Genomic DNA, 14,506 nt, shown 5'->3' on the forward strand with positions numbered 1-14,506 from the left:
GGTCACTGAAAATAATTATACTTTTAAGCGTTGTAATGAGGGCTTCTGCAATAGTAAAAAATCTTTCCAGAATGCCCATAATAACATTCCCGAGGTTCTGAAAATTCAAATTTTCCCAGGGGAGCATGCCCCCAGAACCCCGCTAATGTGTTATGTACCAAACGCCATTAACTCAACCCAACAGCTTATTACAAATGCAGTCAACCCATTCTAAGAGACGGCATCCACAATAAACAGTTGAGGCAATGCCAGCTCTTTGGGGGATGTGGTTTTTGTACTCTGATACATTCTTTAGTCACAAGGCTTGAAAACTTTTAATTTTGCTTGATTATTGTTATTGTTTATTTTTTGGGGGGAGGAGGGTCATTGAAAAAAAATTGGATTTCGAGGGGGGGGGGGTCAGGTAAAAATTTCCGATGAAGAAGGGGGGCCATTATATATAACAGTGACTATCTATCACATCCCACCAGCCTGCCTACCCCATAAAAAATGAATGGTCCCTAAGATTGGAAATTTTTAAGTCAACAACAGAATGAACTTGAACTTTTGACTATTATAACAACAATTAATATTTGCAAAGAGATTAAAAACACATGTCAAATAACAATCAAAGTGGACTGTTATAAAGTACATTGTAAAAAAAAAAGCATAATTGTAAGTAGTTTTTTAGCCACAGACACAAAAGCCCACCCTCCATTTAATCCCCTGGCACCTCCTCCCTTAGTTAACAATTTTTTTTGCACAGCAGTGGAGTGAAAACACAAACTAGAAAAAACATGATACTGTACTTCTGCTTTAAATGTGTACATGTATAATTTATATATAATTAACACAATGGACTTATCTACAAATGAATACAAAAAAGTAATAAAAGTAATAAAAAGCAAACCTCTTTTTCTTGTTGATGACCATGGAGATAATAACAGCTACCACTAAAATGAACAATGATACTCCAGTGCTAGTTGCCAATTGCCAGTAAGACTCTGCATTGTTTGAGTAATTTCCTGATGTAGGGTCTACAAAAAAGAACATTGCCCTATCTTTAATGAAAATCATTTATCAATAACCATTAATAATTCACATTTGATCTTCACGTACCCACCTGCAGGAGGTGCCTGTTAGTAGAGTTTAATAATTAAAAAAATCAAAAGGAAGGAATCAATAATGCAATATTATTATAATAACATTGTATTTTAAATTGTTTAATGACATCAAGTACTCTTGGAGAATTCTAAAATCCAAGTCCAATTCTTGGTTTTCACGTGACGACATCAAAATTCTAAATCCAGAATCTCGAGCCCCCTGACCTTTTATCCTTCACTGGCTATTAGACGTCCTTAATATATATCTTATTGAAGGTTTCCAGCTCAATAGCATCCGCCGTCTTTAAGAAATAACATTTTGAATTTCGGAGTTTTGCGCCACACGACATCAGAATGGCCGCCTGAAGTCTGTCACATATGCCTAAAAAAATGCCTCATCCTGTTAATTTTAACGATCTGACCAATTGAGGTTTTACAAGAAGTGTTTATGTGAATGTTTACGCGTTCAGGAAGGTGAACTGACCGCGTTTTATAGCAGAAGTGAATGCCAGATGTTTTCATTAATTTCCGGCGGCCATCTTGGTGCCCCTCCACATGGGCTCCAACATGGCGTTTCCATACTGTGCTCTCTAAATTTGTGTTGAACATTTTGACGAATAACTCAAGTACGGAATACCGTACAGACCCAAGACTTGGACAGGTAGACTATCTTGTAATTTTCTACAACCTGTTATATTCTTGACTATTTTGACTTAATAGCTTTGGATTTATTTTTTGCAACGCGTGACAGTATCGTTACTTGCGTGACAGTGAAAACCAGCAATATGAATTGAATCTACTACCTGGAGCTCCCAGTAAGGATTCACAAACATCACAGCTCAATGTTGTCATGACATCTGGACCACATCCTCCATTTGAACAAAACTGTACTTTGGCAATGTACTTCCAGTGCCTCTGCAGGTTGATAGTGAGTGACACTAATGAGCCATTGTAATTAGACTGCAGGGGAACAGAGAAGGTTGCAGTAGGAGCACCTAACTCATTTTCTTCCTGTTCAGGAGATGATGAATTCCATATACTGATTACAGATTTTGTCGGAATGCCATTCCACATTAGGTCCTTGCTTGCCTAAAAGATTTAAAGGGAAAGAGCGTTAACTTACTTGCAAGCATAAAGACAGTATAAACAGAGGGAATAGTGAATAGGGCCACAAACAAATCAAAATTAGTGACACATATACTAACTTATGTTTTGGCGGGGATCCCGGCGGGACGGGACCGGGAATCTTGGCGGGATTATGGCCGCCAGGATCCCGCCTCCCGGCAGGAATCCCGCCGGGATTCCTGCCGGGAATAAAAATCCCGGCGGCCATAATCCCGGCAGGATTCCGGCGGGATGCCGGCCGGGATTCCTGGCGGGAAACGAATTCCCGGCGGCCATAATCCCGCCAAGATTCCCGGCGAATTATCTTGCCGAGAATCTCGCCAAGATCTTGGCCTGAAGAGAAATTCCCCGCTGCCAAAATCTTGACAAGATTCATGGCAAGGATCCCGGCAAGAATTTTGGTTACCGACAATTTCTTTTCTCGAAGAGATTCATGGAAGGAATTCTGGCATTTATTTACAGCGTAGATCAGATACTGACAAACTAATTAAAACCATAGTAAACATATCTTGGCGTTTCGCATACCGGCAAAACAAACACACTGGTTCTGTATCAAAACAACATCATTTATTTACAGAAGCTTACAGAAAAAGATGGCCACAGTTGAGGCCCTGCCAGGGTAAATTCCGACAAGCGACATGGCCCAAAAAGTAGCGACAGCATACTAATAAAATTGCGACAAACGACAACCCTTATGGAAAAAACTTAAATTCCGACAAGGACAAGCAATTTTCCTTCAATTTAATTACCGACAGCGACATGAAGAGCGATAAAACAGCGACATAGCACATATTTAAATTTAGACAAGCGACACGGGAACCCCCCCTGGCAGGGTCTCACAGTTTTGCTACCAAGCTCATATATTTCTCAATGGTTGCACAAGTCGGAGAGAGCGAGCTTTAGTTCACAAGCAAATAAGCGAATATTCTTCTGTAAAATGTTTTGAACGAGACAACAAATACATAAAGGCAACTATTAAACCTTTACCTTGTGCTCAAGCGAAGGAAGGTGCAATGATGTGAACTACCAAACGAGCGAACTATCTTTCGATCATCTGCGAACAAACCGCCGAAGACGAAGGAGCATTCTTTCCCGAAGCTTTTTAAATAACAATACAATATTTAAGCATAAGTTTACTTCTCAAGCATCAACAGGTACAACTTCGCATTAAATGGGCCGTACTCAAAATGTCTATCTCCTTCCACTGTTCGAAGTTCAACAAGTCCATTGACGAATCCCACAAGATGGCAACCTGTCGCTCGAATTAACAGCAAATTCCAGCAGTTTCCACAGAGGAGCTCTTCCCTGAAGTAAGGTCGATTCTAAACTCAAGTTCATAACAAAAGCAGCCAAAAAACACATTTATCCAGCCCTGGTTGTAAAGAGCAAACACAGAAACACTCCATCCTGCAACTGAAAATAAAGGGCGCGATCCATTGGACCAAATTTTTCGGAAATTCCGGTACAAAATCAAATGGAACAGAAAGTTTCCGGAAACTCGTTTCGAAAATTTTGGTCAACTTCTGGAGGTTGTCCTCAAATTCCGGAAAATCGGAATTCTCGGAAAATCCTGTTCCATTCGCCAATTTATGCTCGGGCCCAGTTTTTCCCAACCCGGAAATCGACAAAATTCGACATGGCGGTCATTCCAGCTGCTCGACACTGATCAGTGTTCGTCTTGTCTTCTTGCGGCAGACAGCTTATAAACTGCGTTATTGGAACACGTGTGCTTAGCAAGCTTTGGTAAGCAGTTCGAAAATACGTGCACACCACGTATAATTGTCTTAAACGAATGCGATAAGAGCACATCTTGTGCATCCAAATGTTTCCGTAGATGTCATAAAAGCAGACGTATGTGTTTCCAGTGTAAACTTTTCGCATTCTTTACGTTTAAAAAAGCGTGGAGCTACGTTTTTGAGCTAAGTGAAAGGATAGATGGCTTCAGAATTTATCAAGAGGGAGTAATATCTTCAGTTTTCTTTACTGTTTGCGGGAATGGAACTAGCCTGGCCGATTCAAGTGGAAAATACCGTTCCATTTGACAGATGAAAATTTCGAAAATTCAAACCGAAAATTTTGGTCCAATGGATCGCGCCCAAAATTTTTCTCTTCCCGAGGGTGGCGTGTACAATGTCCCACGTGACCTAAGGCAGCCAATCGAAACGCTCAGTTCACGACACCTTGCGGGAAAAGGCGGGAATATTCTTCGCTATCTGGGTGGTCTTCGGAAGGTAAATAAGCTCTAAAAATATAAATCTCTTTCATATCCTCTTCGGAGCCACAATTAAAATAGCATAAAAAGGCCGACAGAAATTTGCCATTGGCTTTTGTCATTGGATTACTCAAAGGTATTAATTAAGGTTCCTCAAAGGTGAGAAAAGAAAGAAAGAGTTAAAAAAAAATTGAAAAACAGACCGCGGATCAATAAAAATTCTTATCTTTTAATTTATCTTCACTTATTATCACGCACCTCTTTGTCGCGCCAGTTCGTCTAGACTGATAAAACTTTCCTCCTGGGAATTACCTCCGCGGCACCGTCACGTATTATATATTTTTCGACATTTTAAAAATCAAACTGGTTTAATTACTACTTTCATTAGTACTTTAAGTTTATTTCATCAATACACGCCATGACTTGCATTCCGACCACAGCATAATACTATTCGTGAGAATTTGAGAGAATTTCAAAGCATCGACTTTTCCCGGTGAGAACTGAGAAGTGAGTTGAATCTCGCCGGGAACGCTACCGAGATTTATTCACGCTGTGAAAAATTTGCCGTGTTTTTTTTTTCGGAGTAACTTCAGAATACCCCGCCACATCGAGCCCTTTACTGAAAAGCGGTGGCTACGCGGTACGCGGTACGCAGTGAGAAATAAATACAAGACTGGAAGTTATCTTTTTCGCTGGCTACGCGGTACGCGGTACGCAGTGAGAAATAAATACAAGACTGGAAGTTATCTTTTTCGCTGGCTACGCGGTACGCGGTACGCAGTGAGAAATAAATACAAGACTGGAAGTTTTCTTTTTCGCTGGCTACGCGGTATGCGGTACGCAGTGAGAAATAAATACAAGACTGGAAGTTAGCTTTTTCGCTGGCTACGCGGTACGCGGTACGCAGTGAGTAATAAATGCAAGACTGGAAGTTATCTTTTTCGCTGGCTACGCGGTACGCGGTACGCAGTGTTTAATGAATGCAAGAGTTTAAGTTGTCTTTGTTGCTAGCTTAGCGTTCTTTTTTCGACTCATGGATTAAAGAACGAGGTATATTCACGTGAAGTGTGCTTGTTCCGGCACATGGATTAATGAACGAGGTATATTCATGTGTCAATTCATGTCTTTCTCGCTGCGCACCGCGTACCGCGTAGCCAGCACATAACATGCAACGCCATTTTGAATTTATTTTATTTTTATACTTTAACTTTTATTAATTAGTTTCTGCGTACCGCGTAGCCGGCTACGTGGAATTTAGTTCAAGTGGCAGGGTATTCTGCAGTTAAGCCTTTTTTTCTTGCCGGGATCCGTGGCGGGAAATTCTACCCAGGCGGGATCCTGGCGGGAAGTCTGTTTTCTTGGCGGGATCCCGGTCTCGGCAAGATTCTTGGCGGGATCCCGACGTGCCGGGAATTTTTTCCCGGTCGGGATCCCGGCGGGATATAGTCATCTTGGCGGGATCTCGGCGGGATCTTGACGGGATCCCGGTTCGTGGCGGGATCCCGCCATCGCCATCTACTGATAAGCATTCATTGAATTCCCCCCATTCGCTTTCAGCCATCTTGGTGTGAAACCGCAAAAATTAGTAAGAATAAGGTATGTGCAACTTCGACTTCAAAATTGTCCCAGAGAATGTGCGGCCTAAATGTCATGTGGTGTAGGTCTGTGACGTCACTGTGTTTGATGAACACGTGTTCATCAAACACAGTGACGTCACAGACCTACACCACATGACATTTAGGCCGCACATTCTCTGGGACAATTTTGAAGTCGAAGTTGCACATACCTTATTCTTACTAATTTTTGCGGTTTTCACGATTTCAAAATAATCGCGAAATTTAATACGCGTGAATAAAACATTGCATGAAATTAAAACAGGCGAAAATTAATACCATATTTATATCAAAACAATAAAAATTTTAACCGTCTGGAACTGCAACTATCTATACCCTTAAAAATAACTTTCCATCTTGTTGTCGACTAGCATGCTTCCTCTGATTACTACTACTGTTTTTTCCAGCTTATAAATTGGACAAAACCTCTTTAGTTTAGTCACCAGAGTTTCCATTTACAGGCTCATTGTAGTTACATGCATTGAGCCAGACCTTTGCTACTAGTACTAGTAGTTTCTTAGTCTTTGACGGACTGACCCATAAAAACTGACAAAATCGCGAAATTTAATACACTTGTGCTCTAATTTTTCTCGCAGTTGCGAAAATCAATTCTCGCAAAATTTGAGTCCCGAAATTTCGCAAAATTAAGTACACGCAAAAATTAGTAAGAATTAAGGTAATTTGAACAAAAAAAATTGGTTTCAAGATATTTTCACTATCTATAAACTTTAAAATCCTTTTACTAAGTAACATTATTAACAAAATTTAATGTAAATAAGTGGAAAAAAATTGTGTCATATATGTACTTTAATAGCAAATGGCTGCCAAAAATACGTACATAAATATTATTTTATATGAAAAAATGTACATGTACATGTAAAGCAGCTGACTTTTAGTAGTTTTCAATAGTTTTTTCTTTGCTTTTAAACCATTTTAAGGGAAATATATTTACAATATTTAACTTCAAAACTGCTACATGTATGTAGTGAATAGTACCTTCCATTTAAGGGTGGCATTGAAGTTTGTTTCATCACAAAATGCCTCACATGGCTCCAGCAATGGATGTTCACTTGGCTCTACAAAAACAATTAAAATATGGGAACTGCCAAACCCTAGCTATTCAGACTATCTGGTTTTATGAACTCCTGAGGTCTTTCATGACCAGGGTGGAGGAAGAAGCCCCCACCCCCCCCCTCCCTATCCATGAGCTCCAATTAGGAAAATAAAGTTGCAACAGGAAATTTGGAGGCTTTATATCACACAATTTTCAAACAGCCACCATTTTCAAAGTTCTAACTGATAACAAAAACCAATAAAAGTATGTTAAAATTTTCCATTACCAAAAAAGTAAAAAAAAAAAAAAAAACTTGGCCCACTGGTACTGTATATCATGTAAACAATGACTCAGTTTATACTTGACTCATTAGGCTTCTAGGATAGGAGGAGTTTGCCTCAAAAAGGAAGGGGTGGGGGGATAGCATGATGGTGGGTCTTTTTTGTTCAAAAGCGAAGAAGGTTAGGGTGGGGTGCCCCCTACCCTAGATATGCCACCGGTTATAGCCTTCTAATCACATTTATATATTAAATAAGCTTAATATGGGATCTACAGACATACCTTCAGGCAAGGTGTGGTTGAAAGCTGGCCCTCCTGGTAAATGGTAGTCATCACCACAGGTGCATGTTGTATCATTTACTGGTATTTTTTTTTTAGATAGCCCACAACAGATAGTCACAGAGTAGTTAGACCATGGACTTAAATCAGCGAAATTATAAGAGTTCATACACCCATTTGCAAATTGTTCCTTAAAAATAAAATACAAATATTAAAGAATTTTAACTTTGCAGTCAATAATATTGTACATTGTTTTTCAACAAATTGTTATTGATGCCCACACATGATCAGAAAGTCGTTATTATTCATCATTTTATCTAGTGATATACATACATTGGGTTAATTAATTGCCAAGATTTGGGCAATTAACCTAATGTTTTAACCAATTGATTTTTTCTTACTAACACAATTTTGTGATTTATGGCCGGTTTTCACTAACCATTAATAAAAACAAAAAATAAATATTAAATTAAACTAACACATTTTCCAAATTTAACACTGTTACCTTGACAAAATTTGAACATTGTCCAAACCGATCTTGTAGAATCACTTTATAGTTGATATGTAATCCAGATGGTTCTATTCCCTCAGGGTTTTTCCACAGAACAGTTAGTTGTTTCTTTGCTGTTGCTAAAAGCTGTATAGCCTTTGGTGGAGAAAAAGCTATGAAAAAGAATAAAGCAAATATATGTTTATGTTGTGGCTCAATTTTACCCAATTCAATGAACCACAGCATACAGTGCACCATCCTCGGAGACCCAGAGGCAGTTAGTGGGGCAAGGGAAACGCGAAAAAGCAGGTAAAAAATAGTGCGAAACTGCCAGTTACATAAATCAGCATATAAAAGTTCTATTGACTGAAAGTGCCCCTGGGGAAAGAGTCTTACCAGACCAGTTCAAAAAGCTCTCTGAATACTGCCTCGTGATTGGGCAGAAAAATCTTTTGTTTTCCCTTTGTATTATTCTGCTCAATCGGCGAACAGCTTGACTGCGGTCCTTTTGCTGTGTTCTCAAACGAAGTATGTACACAAAGCCAGTTCGCTCGCTATATCTGTCTTGCTTGTTCGCGGAGAATTTGCTCGGGCAGGAAAAGTTTCGGCTAGTGCCTCCCCTGGTCGAAAACGTCGAAAGTTTGACGGCCATGCCCGCGGAGAAACGGTGGATTCTTCAGATTGTGGTCGATCGCAGGAATCGTAACACTTGAATGCTGCTTGCGAGCTATTAAAGTTTGTGTGCGATATGCAGCTTGTAGCACTGCTATAAAAATGGATGTTTTTCAGATCTTTTACGGAAACATTGATGACAGTTTGAGGCGAAACTTTTCCAAACAAGAGTATATTTTTCACGAACAAACCAGGCAGATGTGTCGATCGGCCGATCGCGACTAGCTACGCGTGCAAAGCGTGCAGCAGCGATTCTAGCACTGGCTTTTGTGTACAAAAGGACCGAAGTCAAGCTGGTCGTCGATTGGGCAGAATAATACAAAGGGAAAACAATAGATTTTTCTGCCCAATCACGAGGCAGTATTCAAAGAGCTTTTTGAACTGGCCTGGTAAGACTCTTTCCCCAGGGGTACTTTCAGTCAATAGAACTTTTATATGCTGATTTATGTAACTGGCAGTTTCACGCTATTTTTTACCCGCTTTTTCGCGTTACTCTTGCCCCACTAACTGCCCCTGGGTCTCCGAGGATGACAGTGCACATGAAGGCAACATCAATTTTATAGCACTGACTTATAATAAATAATAATAAAATTAACTTATATTGTGCAGATATCAATAACACATTTTTAGCTGAGCATTACAATGTTTGAGAAATTATGACTACTTGAAAACCTATTTATTATAGTACTCAAAATCTTAAAATACATCTCTGGTACAAATTTTAGTCAATAAATATATTAATTAGCTAATGAATAACACCTTCCAAAAATATCCTTGTAAAAATTTTACCGCGATCGCGCCGCGAATGTCGCGATCGCGCCGCGACTGACGCGATCGCGCCGCGATTTGTTGTCATCGCGACGCGATCGTGCGTGACGCGATTGTAAATGAACGCGAACGCGCCGCGATAGTTGCGATCGCGCCGCGAATGTCGCGATCGCGCCGCGATTGCCGTGATAGTCGCGATAGCGGCGTGATGAGTGCGATCGCGGCGCGATTGATTACCACCGCACCGCGATTTGGGGGGCTGGAATAAATCTCGGGAAGTGTTCCCGGCGAGAACTCACTTCTCGATCACCGGGAGAAAATCAATATGCTTTGAAACTCTCACAAATCATGCTGTGGTTGTAACGCAAATCATGACTTGTATTGATGAAATAAACTTTAAGTACTAATCAAAGTAGTAATAAAACTAGTTTGATTTAAAATGTCGAAAAACATTTTATTACGTGACGGTGAGCCGTGAGGACGTGATTCCCACGAGAAAAGTTTTATTTAACAATTAGACTACGAGCCCGAGTTTTCTATGAGCAAATAGTCAACGAGGCGCAGCCGAGTTGACTATCGCTCATAGAAAACGAGGGCGAGTAGTCTAATTGTTTTAGTAGAAACTCTAAAGGATTGCAGTCCAAAACCTACAATATTGTGCACTTTGAAGACAAAAATCAAGAAAATTTACCGCTTAAAGAGCTACTCGCGCGCGCGACTGTTTTCTATCGGCGAATAGAAATCAGTGGGAGAACCAATCAGATTCGCGGATTTCCAATAGAACACAGCTGAGTTTCTACTAATTAGTTTTAGTCTAGACGAACTGGCGCGACAAAGCGGCGCGTGATAATGAGTAAAGATAAATTAAAAGATAAGAATGTTTATTTCTTAACAGTCCGTTTTTTAATCTTTTCAAACACTTTGTTTGTTTCTTTTCTTATCTTTGAGGAACCTTAATACCTTTGAGCAATCCAATGACAAATTTCTGTCGGCCATTTTCTTCAAATGCAAATACAATCAGGAATTCGCTGCAATTGCGTTTTTTGCATTGAAAAATCCTCTATATGGCATTTAATTTAATTGTGGCTCCGAAGAGGCTGTCAGAATGAGCTTTTTTTAGAGCTTTATATTTACCTTCCCGTAGATCACGATCGTAGACCACACACATCGAAGTCCTTTCCCGCCTTTTGCCGCAAGGTGTCGTGAACTGAGCGTTACGATTGGCTGAGTTAGGTCACGTAGTGCATAGTACACGCAATCGCCACGACATCCCAAGCAGAAAAGAAATTTTATTTCGAGAAAGTTGGTATGTTTTCTCTTCACAATCAGGACTGGAAAAATGTGTTCTTTTTTAGCTGCTTCTGTTAATAACAAGAGTTTAGAAGCGACCTAACTTGAGGGAAAAGCGTCTCTGTGAAAACTGCTAGAATTTGTTTTGTTAATTCGAGCGCTTCGTCATGGACTTTGTTGACTGAACGGATACCGACTGAACTACAGCTGAACTGTGATTTTTAAAAAAATGCAAAACTCGAACAGTGGAAAGAGGAAAACAGCATTTTGACGGTAAGGAACATTCAATGCGAAGTTGTACCTGTTGATGCTTGGGACTTAAATGTTGCATTATTTAAAAAAGCTTCGGGGAAAAGAAAGCGCATCTTCGACGGTTCGGCTTCTTCGCAGATGCATGACCAAGAGATAGTTCGCTCGTTTGGTAGAACACATCATTGCATCTTCCTTCGGTTGAGCACGAGTAAAAGGTTAGTTGCCGTTATGTATGTGTTGTTCACATTTTACAGAAGAACTGTTCACTTATTTGCTTGTAAACTAAAGACTCAATCACGCTCTCCGGCTTTGCGAAATATAATTGTGCTCGGCAGCGAAACTGGCCGTCTTTTTCTGTAAGCTTCTGTAAATAAATGATGTTGTTTCGATACAGTCTGTGTGTTTGTTTTGTCGGTATGCAAAACACCAAGATAATTGTTTTTAAATTTAAAGATTTAGGCACGATCGCGGCGCGATCCAAGCCAAATCGCGGCGCGATTCCCGACCCATCGCGCCGCGATGCGAGAATCGCGGCGGCCAAAAACGCGGCGCGATCCAAGCTCAATCGCGGCGCGATCGCGCCAATCGCGGCGGCCAGAAACGCGGCGCGAATCGCGGCGCGATCCAAGCTCAGCGATCGCGCCAATCGCGGCGGCCAAAAACGCGCCGCGATTCGCGCCGCGAATCGCGGCGCGATCGCGGTAAAATTTTTACCTAGCTAGACTTTTTAAAACTAATTACTATTTACAGAATGCTTTATGTATTTCTAATAAAAAAGGGAAGATCATTCCATTCCCATAATTTGGGGGCAGCCATATAAAAAGATCTGTCACATGACAGCATAGTAAAAGACCACTCAATCCGGAGTCCAGCACACATACAGTTAGCCACCATGTCTAAACTAGTTATAAAAATTAATACATCTACACACACATGTATCACACAGATTATACTCACCGATTTTCAATTCGACATCAAGTTCCGTACAGACATGTGATGAGCTAAAAGATGTGTTCACCCTCACGTACAAACACAAATCATGGTCCCTTGTAATCCCCATACGATAGCAGTTCTTAGCGCTGTTACAAATAGTACAACTAAAAACCTTGGTTGCTAAAGTGCGTACTGCTGTAAGTGTTTGGTTTTCTACTCTTCGGCACCCCTCAACTAGGCTAAGATCTGTTACAGCTGAAGAACATTCATCGAAAGACACAAAGGGGCATGTTCTGTTATAAAACAAGTCATACTGGACAATTCCGTCAACAGGTATTTCTTCTATGGAAACAGTCACAGATGTTACATCAGGCCATCCATAACAAAACACCTCAGGTCTCTTCGGAGTGGGAACTTTATTGCTACCTGAAAATTAAATTATTAATACAAATGGACCCAGTTGGTGCAGGTAAAATAATATATGTAAACAAAAATTACGCAGACTAGAGAATTAAAGGCATGCTTTGTTTTACATAATTTAATTATTTTGATTAAAATTATCTTTGGTTCAAATTTTTTCTAACCAGTTTGATTTTTATTTCCTTTTGTTTCATATATTTATGATAACTAACTTAAGTGAATATGAGACAATTGAAAATAAAGATCAAACTGGTTTAAAAAGGTTTAAAACCAACATAAAATTTAAACCACAGCATACATATCGTGCTACAGTATATGCTATACAGACATTACATCAGATCAAATGACTCAACATCCCCAAGAAATCAAGTTGTGAGAACGATTCTGGAGCTAACTTGAACTTTCTCAATGGTTTATGGATCATGCAAAACATCACATACCAAATCAAACTGATAAAATGGACATAATTTATTTTCTTCTTTATGCGGTATCTTAGAGTTTAAATGATATAACAGTCAGCTGACTTACATTTCATCACTGTCAGATTTATGTTAGGTTTATATTTATACACAGATCTATGTAACACGATTTGTTGGCAAAAATTAATTATTTAGTGATCACCAGTTCTTTTGCTCCAGACAAGATCAACAAAACATATGGTCACCCTATCCCGATGGAAAGGTTTTTATAAGAAACGGTCATGTGACCAGCTTTATATAGGGTCTCTCTGGCCGGTCTCTCTCCTTGACAACAAGGAAGGAGAAGGAGAGAAGGCCTGGGAATGAGGTTGAACTTCCCCTGTCACTTGAAACCTAGAGGGATTCACAGCCACGGATAGAGTGCAACTAATCAGGAGTCAGATGCTAAATCATGCTTATTGTGGTTTTCAGTGATATGCGAACTCCGCTGCCGACAATTGTAATTATGGCGACAGCCAAGGACAAACCATCTAAAACACAATCAAACAAAATGAATCAAAATCTACCAATCACAACTGACAGAAGTGACCTTTTGACCAGGTTGAAATGAACTTCTGTTTCCAGAGAGGTCTGACGGCATCAAAAAGTGAAACCATTGGCTGAGAATTGAATTTCAGAGTCTGCATATCACTGAAACCCTCAATAAATTGGCTCTAAATGTCAAGACTAGTGGCAAACCCCGCAGGTGAAGTCGGCTTAAAGTCCCCCCCCCCCCCGCAACTCTCCTACCCCCTCCCCTCCCCACCCCTAAACCCAGATTTGTTACCTGGCAGTGTACCAGATGATCACAGAAACAGTGACGTAAGAATAATCAAACCTTGGGAGTCAAGCTTCACTCTCGCTTTGTTCCCTTATATAGCCTATTAACGGCTTGCAAAAAGCAAGGACAAGAGTATTCTGACAATTCCGAAACCGAAATTGTACGTAAGTTGAGCAAGCCGCTCCATGATGAGCTTAATTTCCGCCATCTTTTTCATTAGGTCGGCGATGAGAAGGAAACCACGAAATACTAATCGAAGAGAACTGCTGACCATTTGGCAGAAATTCAAACTCGTGAAATCGGATCGCGTCTTCGGCATGAAGAGACGTGTCGACCTCGATGCGAAGCGCCACAGGGTCAAACTGCTCATATGACAAACGAACGTAATGACTCTAAATCAACGTTGCTCCTTTTAAATTGGAAAGATCAAATGCTCACCTGAAACATGATGCATGGCAACTAATAAAGAGGCTAGCAGATGGATAGTTCCATGAAATTCAAACATGCTTTAGGTGCATAAACTGGAACCCGCCAAAAGCTACGCTGATCCGTTGCTACCTTCCAGGAAAACCGGAAGTCACTTCTTTCCCAGAATTTTCTTCCACCTGATTGGTTCTTGGCATGTGCAAACATGGCGGCTCGAAGGTGGTAGCTTTTTGTAAGCAAATTATGCTAATGAACGTGCTAGCAAGTGGCGTTTTATTCTTATCTATTGGACCGTTTAAACATGTAAGCAGTGGAGAGACAAAGGAGGCAGGTAGGAAAGCATTATTGTTTCGATCAAGCGTTGTTTGCCCA

The 14,506-nt window shown here is 40.3% G+C and overlaps 1 protein-coding gene across 4 annotated transcripts in view; it reads right to left on the bottom strand.

Annotated features, from left to right (window-relative positions):
* LOC144644448 (uncharacterized) overlaps positions 1-14,246 on the bottom strand; it is a 57,429-nt gene extending 43,183 nt beyond the window's left edge. The window contains exons 1-7 of one of the 4 annotated variants that reach the window (XM_078503941.1): positions 14,147-14,246; positions 12,074-12,475; positions 8,150-8,307; positions 7,648-7,834; positions 7,029-7,108; positions 1,899-2,171; positions 890-1,014 (exon numbers count right to left, since the gene is read on the bottom strand). In XM_078503941.1, coding sequence (XP_078360067.1) covers positions 890-1,014; positions 1,899-2,171; positions 7,029-7,108; positions 7,648-7,834; positions 8,150-8,307; positions 12,074-12,475; positions 14,147-14,213 — 1,292 coding nt within the window. In that variant the 5' untranslated portion in view covers positions 14,214-14,246. Of the gene's footprint in view, positions 1-889; positions 1,017-1,885; positions 2,172-7,028; positions 7,109-7,647; positions 7,835-8,149; positions 8,308-12,073; positions 12,476-14,146 lie in introns of all 4 variants that reach the window. The other 3 variants (XM_078503940.1, XM_078503939.1, XM_078503942.1) reach the window with 3 other exon arrangements.
* Between the last annotated feature and the right edge of the window lie 260 nt (positions 14,247-14,506).

The sequence above is a fragment of the Oculina patagonica genome, chromosome 2 (assembly GCF_052425735.1).
Source record: "Oculina patagonica isolate OP01 chromosome 2, crgOcupat, whole genome shotgun sequence".
Classification (NCBI taxonomy): Eukaryota; Metazoa; Cnidaria; class Anthozoa; order Scleractinia; family Oculinidae; genus Oculina; species Oculina patagonica.